Source organism: Cyprinus carpio, chromosome B20, assembly GCF_018340385.1.
Source record: "Cyprinus carpio isolate SPL01 chromosome B20, ASM1834038v1, whole genome shotgun sequence".
NCBI lineage: Eukaryota > Metazoa > Chordata > Actinopteri > Cypriniformes > Cyprinidae > Cyprinus > Cyprinus carpio.
The window spans coordinates 16,865,630-16,881,014 of NC_056616.1; the positions used below are offsets into that span (position 1 = coordinate 16,865,630).

The 15,385-nt window shown below is 37.6% G+C and overlaps 2 protein-coding genes across 3 annotated transcripts; both read left to right on the top strand.

Moving 5' to 3' along the window:
• The first annotated feature begins 674 nt into the window (after nucleotides 1-674).
• On the top strand, nucleotides 675-3,254 carry LOC109062220 (acyl-coenzyme A thioesterase 1-like). Its single transcript, XM_019079308.2, is given in 3 exon segments — nucleotides 675-1,228; nucleotides 1,492-1,694; nucleotides 1,981-3,254. Coding segments are annotated over 3 exon segments (1,311 nt in total). The 5' UTR covers nucleotides 675-726; the 3' UTR covers nucleotides 2,587-3,254.
• Nucleotides 3,255-3,484: 230 nt separating this feature from the next.
• LOC109044910 (G-protein coupled receptor 176-like) lies at nucleotides 3,485-14,927 on the top strand. Of its 2 annotated transcripts, none has more exons than XR_006157453.1 (3): nucleotides 3,485-3,809; nucleotides 4,299-4,337; nucleotides 10,827-10,965. XR_006157453.1 is itself a non-coding variant. In XM_042746420.1 (3 exons), exons 1-3 carry the CDS (start codon nucleotides 6,856-6,858, stop codon nucleotides 14,566-14,568), a joined length of 1,638 nt encoding a protein of 545 aa, XP_042602354.1. In that variant the 5' UTR covers nucleotides 6,290-6,855; the 3' UTR covers nucleotides 14,569-14,927. The 2 variants fall into 2 exon arrangements, 1 of the variants encoding a protein (XP_042602354.1); XM_042746420.1 differs by lacking the exons at nucleotides 3,485-3,809; nucleotides 4,299-4,337 and adding exons at nucleotides 6,290-7,090; nucleotides 13,419-14,927 and having other exon boundaries at nucleotides 10,827-11,079.
• The last annotated feature ends 458 nt before the right edge of the window (nucleotides 14,928-15,385 follow it).

Consider the following 15,385-nt stretch of genomic DNA (forward strand, 5'->3'; position numbering starts at 1 on the left):
TATATATATATATATATATATATATATATATATATATATATATATATATATATATATATATATATATATAAAAGAGAGGTCTAAAACCTTAATATATTAGGAACTGTGAATGATCTGTAAATTATTTTTCACTCCGTAGTCTATTGTTCATTTCAATTCTCTTCCGGGTTTACTCCAAACGCTAGAAGGCAGTAACAACGTACTTTGCTGCAGAAGAAGTCAGACAAACATAAATGGGATATGGTTAAGACAAGTTAAACAGCTGTATAATATTCAAAAGAAAGTAGGATTACAAAAGAGACTGAAAGTGACTTTAAAAGAAGAAAAGAAAAAAACAATAGCAAGATTAAGATAGGACATTCATCTTTAAATGGAAATTTGCATAAAATCAGGAAGCATCCTTCTGGATTATGTAGATTTTGTGACGAAATTGAAACAGTTGAGCATATTTTAGCCTTGTAAAGAAAAAGATTCTGGAAACAAAGATACAAGCAGAAAGTGCAAATAATATGACATTAGAACTTATATCAGGTAATAGCGAATTCAGAATAACGATAATGAGTTATCTAAGAGACACAGGAAATTTCATGAGAATATAAGAATTTATTTTATTTTTATTCACTCCAGTTCAGTGGGTGGCGGTAATGCACCAAACGTTGCCCACCGCCAAAAAAAAAAAAACGTTACAAGAAGAAGAAGAAGAAAAAGTTATCAGAGAATGTAGTTATGCTGAAGTTAATGTTTACCCATTTCGCAAGAAACACTCTTGCAAAAATGCACTACACTTCGGGGGTCAGCATTAGGCTTTTGCCCAGTTATAAGTGCTCTTTTGAAGACCCAGTGCACGTGACCGTGAGTGGCTTAAAACCCCAACAACGCGTGGACCTGCGCTCTAAAGTCACCGATGAAACGGGACTTGTTTTCCAGGCTTCAGCCGCTTATCAGGCAGACGATAGTGGTCAAGTTGACCTCAGCCGCGACCCTTCTCTTGATGGCAGCTTCACGGGAGTCGAACCAATGGGCTTATTCTGGGCACTGAAAGCCGACGTCGTAGACTGCAAGTTTACACACACAGACGTGACGCGTCCTGCTCTCGTCGACATCGAGGCCGTCAGTGAAGATAAAGTAATCGCCAAAGTGACAAACGAAAGACACTGCTTGACCGATGGTGTCCGGAGAATCCCTGTAAAAGAAGGCAGGATCAGAGGAACTCTTTTTATGCCACCTGGTCAGTTACATAGCTGTATTTAAAGCACTCCATATAAGTAAGCAATTAAAACCCTCAATATAATTCAGCAGGTTATGCTGCTCTTATAAAGTCTGAAGTGTAAAATGACTCTTTAGAGGGTCTCTAATTAGCTTAGACAACTCTAATAACGGAAACCAAAGTTGTTGGCCATGTTTTGTTTTCTAGTAGCGCCTCCCTGTGGTAAAAATAAGCTAACAATTTTCTGTCAGTTTTTAATGCTGATATTATTACTATTATTTTAGGTAAAGGACCATTTCCTGGGATTTTGGATACGAATGTGTTGAGAGGAGGTCCTTTTGAGTTGAGGGCAGCTCTGTTGGCAAAGAGAAACTTTGCTGTTTTAGCCTTGGCTTTCCAAGGTTACCAAGATTTACCCAAAAGAGCTGACAGATTTCACCTTGAGTACTTTGAACAAGGTATCGATTTCCTACGATAACAACCAGAGGTTAGTATGATTTATGATTATGATTTCTAAATAAAATTAAGCTGTTTACAATGGGAGATTTATTAGAATCAGTGCTATTTTAGTATCACTGAGATTATTAATAGTTTTTAGTAACGTTTTAATTAAATGTTTTGGCAGCTATCTGAATTAAAATAGGGTTAAATCTTATTTCTGTTTAAGTTTGTCTTAAGTAATGAAGTGTATTTTACGGTTTTAGTTTACTATTAATAATCCCTGTCACACAGTCAATTCTAAAATCTCTCTCTTTTTATTTTTTCATTTAAAGGTCAAAGATCAAAAAATTGGCCTAGTGTCCATATCAAAGAGTGGAGATCTCGCTTTGTCGATGGCAACATTTCTGCCTGGTATATCGGCTACTGTCTGGATCAATGGATGCAATGCCAATACTTTAGTTCCCATCTACTACAAGGACATCTGTGTTCCACCCCTCATGTTCGATGTAAAGAGAGCAAAAATGACACCATTGGGCTTTGTAGATATTGGGGATGTTATGATTGACCCGATGTCAGAAGAAGGCCTCCCTAGCGTTATTCCCATTGAACGTGCCTCTGGAAATTTCATGTTTATAATGTCAGAAGCTGACAGGAATTGGCAAAGTGCCTATTATGCAAACCTAGCATGCAACAGACTCGCAGCACATGGGAAAAATAACTACGAATTGGTGAGGTACGAAAAAGCGGGTCACTTTATTGAGGTGCCCTATATGCCCTTTTGTCTTGCTAATTTTCATGGTGTCGCTAACCATGTGGTTTATTTTGGCGGGGAACCTAAGGCTCATTCAGAGGCACAGCTGGATGCGTGGAAGAGGATTTTGAAATTTTTCAAAAAACACTTAGCAGCTACTAATCACAACTGCAAATCTATGCTGTAAAAAACAGCAAAAAAGGGTATGTACACTAGTCAACATTTGAAGTGGAGCAAAACCTTTCATCAAAGTTGTCCTAAAACCTGAACAATACCTGTTCTTGTTTTAGGACAACTTTGATGAACTTTTATGATCCACTTCAAATGTTGACTACTATACATTTATATCATAGTCATGATATCCAGGTAGTGTTGACTTGAATTACACTAATTTCTAATGTAGTTATCAAAAAGATCAAACTGAATGAAGCTCATGTATGATTTGCTTCAAAATCCTATGTTTATATCATACAGAGTATGGAGAAATTGTTTGTAAAATCAAACTCTTTTGGATAAGCATGTTTCTTTATCAAACATTACCGTAGCTTTGGGGTTAGAAAGTTTATTTTCTTTCATTAATATTGTGAAATATAGTTTCAATTTAAAATAACTTTTCAAATTGGGAAGTATTTTAAAGTGTTATATTCCTGTTGTGCCTATGCTCAGTTAACAAAGTAGAATTCATTACTGTCACTATTAATTTAAAGCATCCTTGATAAATTAGTATTCATTTCTTTCAAAAAAAAACTTTTGAATGGCAGTGCACTTTCACTGCTTAGCCACATTTTTGCATCATAACCGAACACTGATTTTAAGTTAATCAAATCAAACTAGGGGTGCACGATATATATCGGCCGATGATTAATGCGCATCTCGCCAGTAAAGCCGGTTCTCTAATCAGCGGTAAATTCCAACAGGTGCGCGATTGCACATAGAGCAGCGGTTACTACACGGAGCCGTTGATCACAGACAAGCTGCCCCAATTCTAGCTTATAATGAACGTGGATCGCAGCTTGTCTGTGATCAACGGCTTTGTGTAGTAACCGCTGCTCTATGTGAAATCGCGCACCTGTTGGAATTTACCGCTGATTAGAGAACCGGCTTTACTGACGAGATGCGCATTAATCATCGGCCGATATATATCGTGCACCCCTAAATCAAACGCATTAATAGTGGTGATAATACTTTACTCATTTACTGTGTATCTGCATTCTCTCCGTCAGCATCTGTTTTGTTGTACAGCCTCTAGTGCCTTCATTTCAAATGACACCTTCAGCCTAAGTGGAGGGGAAATATGGGTTGTTTTCTTTTTAATATTTTCTTTTCTGAAGAATATTTATGTTAAGATAAATATTCCATCAAGGTACAGACACTGCGAAGGAGATGTGCAACTATGGCCATTGCTTACAAGTGAGTTACTCTATGCACCTTACATTTTTATGTTTTACCAGTGACTTCCAATAAAATACAACTACATATCTTAAGAGTATGTACATTATTTTTTTCTATGTTTAATTATATATATATATATATATATATATATATATATATATATATATATATATATATATATATATATATATATATATATATATATATATACACACACACACACACCAGTGGGATACTAGACAACACCCACATTAGGATGTTATTAGGAAGTTTATTAGGAAGCCAGTAATCCAAATTCTTCCAAAATGATCATTTTGTGCCCCAACTATGCTCAACATTAGCATTGTATTTAATAATACTATATGATTTAAAGGTGTACTGTAGTTCACTCATAAATAAATGTTGTCATCATTTACTTTCAAACCTCAAGATGATAAGAATGTTGTTGTTTTTTTTCATGCAATGAAAGGCAAAATGTTTTACAAAATATCTGCTTTTATATTCCAGGGAAAAAATAAAGTCATCTGGGTTTGGAACAACACGATGGTGAGTACATTATTACAAAATTACAATTTTTGAGCTAACTGTCCCTGTCCCAGTTTGTTCCAGTATAGCTGCCATTATATCTCATTGCACAAATACATGACATCGAATCTCACTGAATGAATGCAGATGACTTTCAGTTTTCTTTCTAATTCAGAAGGGGTCTTTTTATTTTTATGTATTTATTTATTTTTTTAATTTTTTTTTTATTTTTTTTACATGAAAATGATTAAGATCCTCTCTGTGCAGAGCTCCAGTGGTACTTATTGCAAATCTTTTAGAGAGCACTGTTATAAGGACACACTCCAGCGGGCCATGCCGTTTCACCCTTACTACTTAAGAGGAGAAGCTCTTAAGAGTTCTTGCATGTTGATTAACTGGAAAAGATTCTTTTTATATTTACAGAAGAGCTGTTACTAGCTGTCGACCTGCAGTGCATGGCATTCCTTTGAGTTGATGGTTGTGTTCTTGTGTGAGGAATCGCATAATAATTCAAAAATGTATTTAAATATAAATAGTCCAAGCGTGAATAAAATAATGGTACTAACAGAAAAGTCTTCACAGTTTTTCAGAAACAGATGTATTTTTTTTTTTTTTTTTTTTAACTAAACGTTAGATACATGTGAAGAATGTTTTCTAGCCAATTACAGAGAATTGCTGATGTGGATGGCGGTATGAGCTCTACAACAGAATCTACAACAAAACTATATTACAGTAATGAATGTTGTAGCTGTGTCATTATTTTCTATAGGGCCTGTAGCATTGTATGAAAGCTTCAGAGCTCTTTCACTCTATTCATGAACTTATTATATTTTAGTATTATGTAGTCACTGGACAATGTCAGAATTTATTAGCATGAGGACATAAAGTCCCTTTATGTCTGAATAGAAGATCACTGTCAAGGGAAATAAAATGTAAAGTATATTAAATCAGATTTGATTTATATTGACATGGAATTAGGAAGTGAAATGGTCATTAAAAATAGACAGGGTCAAGAAAAATGCTTTCTAAACTACAAAATGATTTACTACAGTCTACCGCAGTTATATATCGTACTGGAGTGACTTAATTAATTGAACTTTTTCTTTAAATGTTTTAATTCAGATGAATGATTTTGAAATGGTTTATGGCCTTTTTCCAGCAAAATCACAATGCTGGAGCAGCATCTGGATCACTTTTTTTATTAAATGTAGAATTCACATATAGTTTTGAATTAGGTGAAACCGAAAAACACTTCTAGAAAACACCACACATTTGTGTAATTGGACTGTTTGACTCTAAGCCTTTAAGTTACTGAAATATTGCTTTACCCTTCTTTCTACATCCTTGTGTTACAACTAGCCCCAGTCTAATTTCATGGGGGCTTTAGAGATTCCTCATGGGTTGTCTAAAAATTCCCCTGACCAAGGACCACTAGCCTTCCTATTATAGAAACAAGCAAACATAAGCAACAAGTAGACAAATTCAGTGCAATGTGAGCTTTGCACACTCAGATACACTGCAAGGAATAGTTTAATCTGTGAATTCGGTAACGTTACATGCTGGCGTTTTGCTCACAGTGAATTATTACTTAACAATAATGAAAACTGCTAAAATAAAGTTTTTGTTCCGAGGATACTGTTAATACCTTAACAGGCGTTGCTTTGTTCGCATGCACTGCGTGTCTGGAGCAGTATCTGACCAAATACAGGCTCAGTCCAAACCTTTGGTTCAAATTCTCACGCGCCTCTCCAAGACGCCGTAACAGACGGATACGGTGACGTTTTATTGTGAGCGCCCACCGTTCATTTGAAGAAATAAAGCGCTATTGTCACTCGCAATGAAGCCTGTTCGCTAAAGCCCAGTTGTCAGATCACCCACTGACACGATATTTAGCGTGATGTGCGTTTACCAAAATCGTATTTTGGCACTTGGATCTGGCTATGATCATCCATAACGATCTCATACGGGTATGTTGGTCATTTCTCTGGCATATTCTCTATAGGTTTATCGTACACTAAGGCATTATTATTCGCATACAGCTGCATATTTTAGTAACCCAATGCACGCGAAGTATTGTATATAAACATTATTTCGTCTATTTACATGGCTAAAGAAATTAAGTTGAGCGGTGAGGCGAGCGTGAACGTCACCGTCACTGTCGTATCGCTCCATCAATGACATTATATAGCCTAGGCTATGCGATCTGTGCTGTGAAAACAAAATTATGCCTTTTAATAGCCGAAACATTCCTTTTAATATCGCGATTCTGAAAAGGCAGTTAGCGACAAGATAACAACGTAATGCAAATTTAACCAAATCAAAAATATGCAGTCCTGTCTGGAACATGTTATTATCGTGAAAGATCTCCGATCAGCGTTTTTCAGAAACGTTTTACGGTTTTGATGATTTTGACGAACAGGAGTAAACTCGCGTGTTAATCATGATGGACACAACATCATAACGCTCGAGCTCCGTTCGCCAGTAAACGTGCGCACGGCGAGACCTGAGCCGAAGAATCATAGCGGCGCCTCAGATATGAATGATGATGGATGCTGATAACGCGGATAGCTGGTTTCCTCTGTCAGAAAACGCAACCACAAGTTTAAACGCGTCGACCCTGGGTTTCCTAAACGCGTCGTCTCCGGTGGTTCTGTGGGGTGATGCTCAGGATAAAGAGGTGGCACGACTGAAGGAGATCCTGCAGGCGCAGGAAAGAGCCTACAAAGATTTCACTACTACCATTCAAGTTTTCATCCTCATCGGCTCCCTTTTGAGTAAGTAGACAAACACGGGAATTTAAAATGTTTGGCTGTTCATCAGCAAATGTGTGGAGGCTGCAATGGCTTCATCTCTAAATATATTTTAATAAAACAATCACATATAACTGGTTAATTGATGTGATTAACTGCATTATCCAGTTTGAGCCTATTATAAATTTACGGCGAATTGCACTGTGCGTGTGAATGGATAACCACTCTAAAGGTTACAGTTGGGGCACAAATTATATTTGGAATGTGAAAAATTTAACAAACATGATCATAGGTTGCATTGTCCGTGATAAATCACATTTTACATTGTATGTTAATATCAAGTGGGAGATGCGAAATTGTAAATGAAGGCTGTTTATTATTGAGCCTTCACACAATGATGACACACAGGTGTTGTGATTAGTCATGCTACAGCAGATCTTTTCTTTTCACAATCTGTACATTGTAAGCCCTGATGTTAAAAATAATGAAAAACAAGGAAAGTTGCCAAGGTGACTCGAGTCATTTTTACTTAAATATTCAAAACATAATCAAGATTTGTGTGTGAGTATGTGTGTGTTAATACCTCGAAGTACACAATTTATTATGTGGGGAATACCATAAGCCTTTGTTTAAATAATTTATGTAGGCATGGGAACTTATAGGAAGAATTAAAGAGGCTACTTCTCTTTGCAGTATTGCTAATGTTGAAATAGCTGTTTTGTGTGATTAGCTTTCTTTTTTTATAACCTGTTGACTTCTCTGCAAGCACATAAAGGTGCATACCAGAAGTGCAGTTTTAGGTTCACTTTTTTTGTGAATGTGTTTATTAAATTATTGACCTCAGCCTGGTGATCATGTCCTTTGTATAATCTATGGTTATGTCTTTCTAAATGAGTAGAAACAACATTTTGATTACAAGTTGCTTGCAACTAGTTAACTTAAGCAATTTACTCAAAAATATTTTAGTTAGCGGACAGCTGTCCATACTTTAGATTTTTACATCACAATTCAGCTGGAGAACTTATGCTGAGATTCAAATAATTTTGATGACAATTATTTTGCTGTCGTTGACGCTTTGTGCAAACAGCTTGTTTTTTTTTCTAAAAACAAAACAAACTGTATTAGAGAACGGTGCTATTTAAATGATTCACCATTCTAGAGATATTTCCAAGAAAATGTGTTAAGATGATTGTGTGAATTCTTACACATTGCAGCAAAATGATTATCACATCTAGAAGCCAATGATCATGCAACAAACAGAAACTTAGAAATTAGATGTTTTTACTGGTTCCATTCAAGCTTGGACTAATTCAAACAGAGATATATAATGTTTCCTCAGTCAGTATAATGTCACGAGCCAGGTTTCATATAGGAGGCTTTTTACTACACGACACCCTCTCACTCTGACAATGATACCTTGAACAAAAAGACTGACTTTTGTTTACACAGATTACATATAGCTGCTGTAGAATGCTATAGATAATCATATCTTCTTTAATGCAGTATATTCTGTACCAATAGAACTGATGCAATATTTGGAGAAAGGGGAAATAGATTATTCAGAGCCTTCTCGCAGTAAATGAGATTTTAGTATTGTTTATAGTATAATGTTCTTTTGTTCTGCTTGTTTTTTCTGAACTACGTCAGAGGGAGGCAGTTTCGTCATACTCAAAACAAATGAGCCATCACATGACTAATTAGCCCGCAGAGCGCTTAGTAAATGATCGTAATCTCATGATTTGTTTCAGCACTGGATTAGGGCTCAAGTTTCAGAAAAGTTGGGAATTTCAGACATTCATTGTGGTTATGGAAAGTCATTGTGGCAATGAGTTAGTCATTATTGCACTCTAGTTTTATCCTTGGCGTTCATTTAGCAGACTGCTTGGCTCATGCACTCCAAATGAAAAGATACAGTTGTTTTTCTGATTGCCAGTATTCCAGTATCTGTTTGCTGCTTATGCATCCAATGCATAAATATTGAATAATTCTGAGCCAAAAGCTGGACATATCATCCAAAATTTAAACTTGTTATCATTTACTCATGCTCATGATCATCCAGAGTTGTATGAGTTTCTTTTTTTTATGTGGAGAACAGTATTTTGAAAAGTTGATGGGCACCAGAACAATATTGGACCCCACTGACCTTCATTGTATGGACAGAAAAGCTCTAAGACATCTTTTTTTTTATTTTTATGTAAAGATAGTTATCTTTACATATATGTAAAGATAGTTATACATATATGGAGCAACATGAGGGTGAGTAAATTATGACAGAATATTCATTTTTGAGGTGAACTATCCCTTTAAAGACTCTTCTGTTCTGACAATTTTCTTTACTTTTGAGTGATTTTCCATCATTAACATGGTAATTACAGCTAAGTTAGCCAACAGCCAACATCTATTCTCATACTTTGAAATTCTCAAACATATTAGAAAGAGTTGAGAAACCACTAACCCCTGTTAAGTCTAAAAACCACTGTTAGCCATGGGCATACCAGAGACTTCTGGGAACAAATGGACAATTGTCCGGCATGGTCAGTGTGCACTCAAAATGTCACCAGGGTAATAGCATTGAGGCAGCTGCAGATGGATTTCAGCGCGTTTTGCCCAGTACACGTGCATGGTAATGGGAAAAGATGAAAGTCACAGTCTTTGCGCAAAAGATGCACCTTCCGACAGTGCGTCAAGCATAATAACGGGTCTGGCTAGAGAGCACCTGTCACCCAAGTGCTCCGTTCACATCAACATCCAAGAAGAGAATCACATCAGGCTCCATTTCAATTCAAGGCGTGTGAATTCCATCATGTCCGTGCATAATTTCTTCCAAGTAAATGAATCAAGTGACATGCTTCAATTTCATTTAGCCCCAAGTGAAACTTTTTTACATGCTCTCCCTAATTGTTTTAAATGCTTATCTATGGTATGAAGAAATGAAGCCTACTATGGAAATGCTTTGGAAATGCTTATCAGCCACAGCTGTGTTGTCACGTGTCATGTCAAGGAATATTCTGGGTTCAGTAAAAGTTAAGTTCAATGGACAGCATTTGACTTTCAAATTGTCCCTCATTGACTATGGAAGTAAATAGGACCAGATTTGGAGTATTTAAAAGACGAAATGTGAAGCTTATAACTATATTAAAGCACTTTCTTAGGTTAAAACTTGTATTATTATTAGACCTGTAAAGCTAAATCATCATTTTTACAGGAATTTTAGAATTTTAGCTGGTAAATTGTATGTAGTTGTATACAAAACAGTGATACTTTAACACAAAAGTTTTTGGCTACTATTGCAACAAGTATTTTAATGTTTAACAGATTAGACCCATTCATTTCCATTGTACTGTAAGTGCTTTACTATAACCTAAATTTGGGCTATTTCAGAGAAGAGGAAATTTACTTTACTCAACAAGTGTCCCACCTCATGTGAACATCTCAATATTAGGAACACTTGGTTTTTATGTGCCTGTGCATGCTAAGCTTATGCTTATGCTTCTTCCTAATTTCTTAATACCCTGCGCTGTGAGGCTTGTTTGTCCTTCACATCAGCATAAGAATGCCATACTGTTGCTTACAGGAACCACAAAGGGAACAAGGCTTTTTTCCCCTTCAAATTAGCGTGCAACCTTCAGGTACCCTATTGCCATGGGAACTGCTCTAGACAATAAGATGAAGCCTGCTCTTGTCCTACTCACATTCAGTTGTGTCCTTGGATACTGGCCTAGACTTGTAACCCTTAACCTTTTCATCTCTTCGTCCCCAGGCAATACTGCAGTGTTGTGGTGCACTTGCTACACCAATGTCTTCAAGTCTGTCACCAATCTCTTCATCAAGAACCTAGCGTGTTCCGGCATTTGTGCTGGGTTGGTGTGTGTGCCCTTTGACATAGCCTTGAGTTCCAGCCCCCTATGCTGCCTATGGGTCCATACGCTTCTGCTGTGCAAAGCCATCAAGTTCCTACACAGGCTTTTCTGTTCTGCCACTGTGCTCAGCTTCGCTGTCATCGCCCTGGATAGGTGAGTGGATATGCATACTAGTTCACTCATCTTTTGCTAACAACTAAAGTGTAATTGCTTTAGATTTGAGGTCACTAAGGGTCTCAACCAAACAATAATTAAAACAATTGATTAAGATAATAATATGGTGAATGATTGCTTTAGAAAATCTGAAAACACTTACAGTTGTGCTCAACCCATGGGCACCAGCTGTTTCACAGACTAGTGCTTCCATAGCAACCTACTCCGCCAGACCCTTTATCAGTTCATTGAATAATTTATTTTGCTTAGCACAGAAGCCTTTCTTGAGACCAACATTTTTTCACTCCAGAAAAAAAAACCATACATGCAACTTGCAGACACAAATTCCATAATAAAACATACTGATTTTCATGTTTGACATATTTTCCTTTTGTGTCTTTCCTGGGATTTTCATTATGAATCTATCTAATCAATTTATTTATGTCTTTTTGTGCACACATTAAGCAATTTAACTGTGCTATAAACAATTTAGTCCTCTAAACAGTATCAGGGTTATGTAACTGATATACACTCACCTAAAGGATTATTAAGAACACCATACTAATACTGCGTTTGACCCCCTTTCGTCTTTAGAACTGCCTTAATTCTACGTGGCATTGATTCAACAAGGTGCTGAAAGCATTCTTTAGAAATGTTGGCCCATATTGATAGGATAGCATCTTGCAGTTGATGGAGGTTTGTGGGATGCACATCCAGGGCACGAAGCTCCTGTTCCACCACATCCCAAAGATGCTCTATTGGGTTTAGATCTGGTGACTGTGGGGGCCATTTTAGTACAGTGAACTCATTGTCATGTTCAAGAAACCAATATGAAATGATTCAAGCTTTGTGACATGGTGCATTATCCTGCTGGAAGTAGCCATCAGAGGATGGGTACACGGTGGTCATAAAGGGATGGACATGGTCAGAAACAATGCTCAGGTAGGCCGTGGCATTTAAACGATGCCCAATTGGCACTAAGGGGCCTAAAGTGTGCCAAGAAAACATCCCCCACAACATAACACCACCACCACCAGCCTGCACAGTGGTAACAAGGCATGATGGTTCCATGTTCTCATTCTGTTTACGCCAAATTCTGACTCTACCATCTGAATGTCTAGACAGAAATCGAGACTCATCAGACCAGGCAACATTTTTCAAGTCTTCAACTGTCCAATTTTGGTGAGCTCGTGCAAATTGTAGCCTCTTTTTCCTATTTGTAGTGGAGATGAGTGGTACCCGGTGGGGTCTTCTGCTGTTTTAGCCCATCCGCCTCAAGGTTGTGCGTGTTGTGGCTTCACAAATGCTTTTTTCTTCCACAGGACTGCCGCATACTGGATGTTTTTCCCTTTTCACACCATTCTTTGTAAACCCTAGAAATGGTTGTGTGTGAAAATCCCAGTAACTGAGCAGATTGTGAAATACTCAGACCGGCCCGTCTGGCACCAACAACCATGCCACACTCAAAATTGCTTAAATCACCTTTCTTTCCCATTCTGACATTCAGTTTGGAGTTCAGGAGATTGTCTTGACCAGGACCACACCCCTAAATGCATTGAAGCAACTGCCATGTGATTGGTAGATTAGATAATTGCATCAATGAGAAATTGAACAGGTGTTCCTAATAATCCTTTAGGTGAGTGTAACTAGGGCTTATTCAGAACCAATTCTATTTAAACAAAAAACATTCATCACAATTAGTGTTATCAGATTTTAATCAATCTAAACCAAACAACTTAGTATAGTCCAGTCTCTAAGCAAAACTGGATCTTTAATTGAATCAAAACTCTTCAGCACGATCAGTGTAGTATAACCGATTCCCAAACCGATTGATTCTTATGAGTCACTTCTTTTTAGTCGATCATTCAGTGCAACTTGTATAGTCCGATCTGTAAATAAATGACTCTTATGAACAAGTTTTTTTAATTATTCAAACTTATTAACATGACCAGTGTATTTTAACTGATTTCCAAACGAATGACTCATGAGTTGCTTCTTTTTAGTCAGTATCATTCAGTGTAACTTGTTTAGTCCGAGCTCTATCTAAATGACACTTATGAACTAGTTCTTTTAAATGAATCAAACTTATTAGCATGACTAGTGTATTCCAACTGATTCCCAAACAAATGACACTTATGAGATGGTTCATTATAGTGAATCAACCCCATTCAGCACAACTAGTTCAGTCCAGTCTCTAAATAAATATTATTAGCCAGCAGAAACCTGCTTGGTTTGAAAATGACTGTGCTTTGTTCTGGACCTTTCTTGCCTTTGAAATTTTACCAATATTTTGCTAAATGTACCTTAACAGCGGTGCCTTCTCTTTATTCCACGTCCAGGTACTACTCAGCACTGTATCCACTGGAGAGAAAGATTTCAGATGCCAAATCCAGAGACCTGGTCATTTACATCTGGGTGCATGCGGTGGTGGCCAGTGCCCCTGTGTTCGCTGTAAGCAATGTGACGGATGTCTACGCCACCTCTTCCTGTTCTGACGGCCAATCGCTTGGACATCTGGTTTACATGATCACATACAGCGTCACCACACTCATTTTACCATTAGCAATGGTGTTTCTAGTCATGGCACTAATCCGCCGTGCACTAAGCACCAGCCAGAAGAAGAAAGTGATCATTGCGGCACTGCGCACCCCACAGAACGGCATTTCCATCCCCTATGTGTCTCAGCGTGAGGCTGAACTTCATGCCAGTCTGTTGTCCATCGTTCTAGTCTTCGCGGTGTGCAGCACTCCCTATGCCGCTCTGGTAATATACCGTTCAGTGCTGGGGGCCGCAAAAGCCTCATCTTGGTTACAGCTGACTGCCGTGTGGCTGCCGAAGGTCTCTCTCCTCACCAACCCACTATTTCTCCTCACAGTAAACCGGTCTGTGCGGCGCTGCCTTCTTGATATGCTAGCACGCCTTCATCGCCGCTATAGCCGAAGGAACATGGTCAGTGTTGGGGTTCTGGCTGAAGTAGGGCCACTAGGGGGCGAGACTGTGGTTCGCTCTGGTAGTCAACTCCTGGAGATGTTCAATATCGGCCAACAACAGATCTTCAGACCAAATGAGGATGAAGAAGATAATGAAATTTCCTCTGTGGCCTCCACCAACTTTCAACCCAAAGATGAAGGACAGGGTGGAAACGGAGGGGTGGCAAAAGAGGTGCATCAGCCACAGTCAGGAAACGCAGTAAAAGAAGAAGGCTTAGTGTTACCAAAACATTCCCCTATTCAGTCATTTGCCTACTCCTCTTCACAGGTCGCCCCTGCGACTCCCACGGACCCTGAGGATGCAACACAGTTTGGTTTTGGGCCATTTGAGCTGCCACCACAATGGCTGCCTGAAACCAGGAACAGTAAGAAAAGGCTCCTTCCTCCGTTGGGTAACACACCAGAGGAGCTGATCCAGACCAAGCAGGCCAGAATTCGGCCCGAGAGACGCATCAGTAGAAACAATAAAGTTAGTACCTTCCCTAATATGGATCCATGAAACAGTGCAGTAGACCAAATCATAAAAAGCCAAGAAGAAAGACTGTTTGAGTTTTCTATCTAAAGTTATTTTGAGATGATTTTCTATGCGAGTGCAGATCAATGAAGGACACGGAGAGAATACGTTTATAGTAGGAAGTAAGAGGAATTTACATGCTCTCCTGCTGTCTGTTTGGTCGATTTAATAGACATCCCTTCATCTCCATGTAATGACAGAAAAGGAAATTGATCTTTCACAGGAAATTCAAGAAACAGATGTAAGGAAGGCATGGATTGTAACAAATGTAAGGTAGGCATGGATTGTATGACATTTGTTTTGCTGGAATGGTCAATAAAATTCATAACAATCATTTTTATGTAGATACGTCCATGTTGTGTTGAATCTGACTGATGTGTCCTGCTTAACTTCTTGAAATATCACCCCACTGTCCACATGTTATTTAACACTATAATCTATTTCAGATCACTCGAACAGCTAGTTAGAAACGAATGCATTAAAATATTAGAAATTATAAATTGACTTATGTTCACTACCATTCATACATTTTCTTCATGTTTTTGAAAGAAGTCTCTTATGTCTGCCTTTATTTGACCAAAAATACAGTAAAATCTAATATTGTGAAATAATGTTACTTAATTTTAAATAACTGATTTCTATTTTAATATACATTTAAATACATTTTAAGATAAATCACACAATCCTTCAAAATTATTCTAGTATTCAGATTTGCATTTGTAAACGTATTATTATTGTCAGTTTTTTTTTTTTGAATAAATAGAAATTTCAAAAGAACAACATTCATTTCAAATAGATTGAA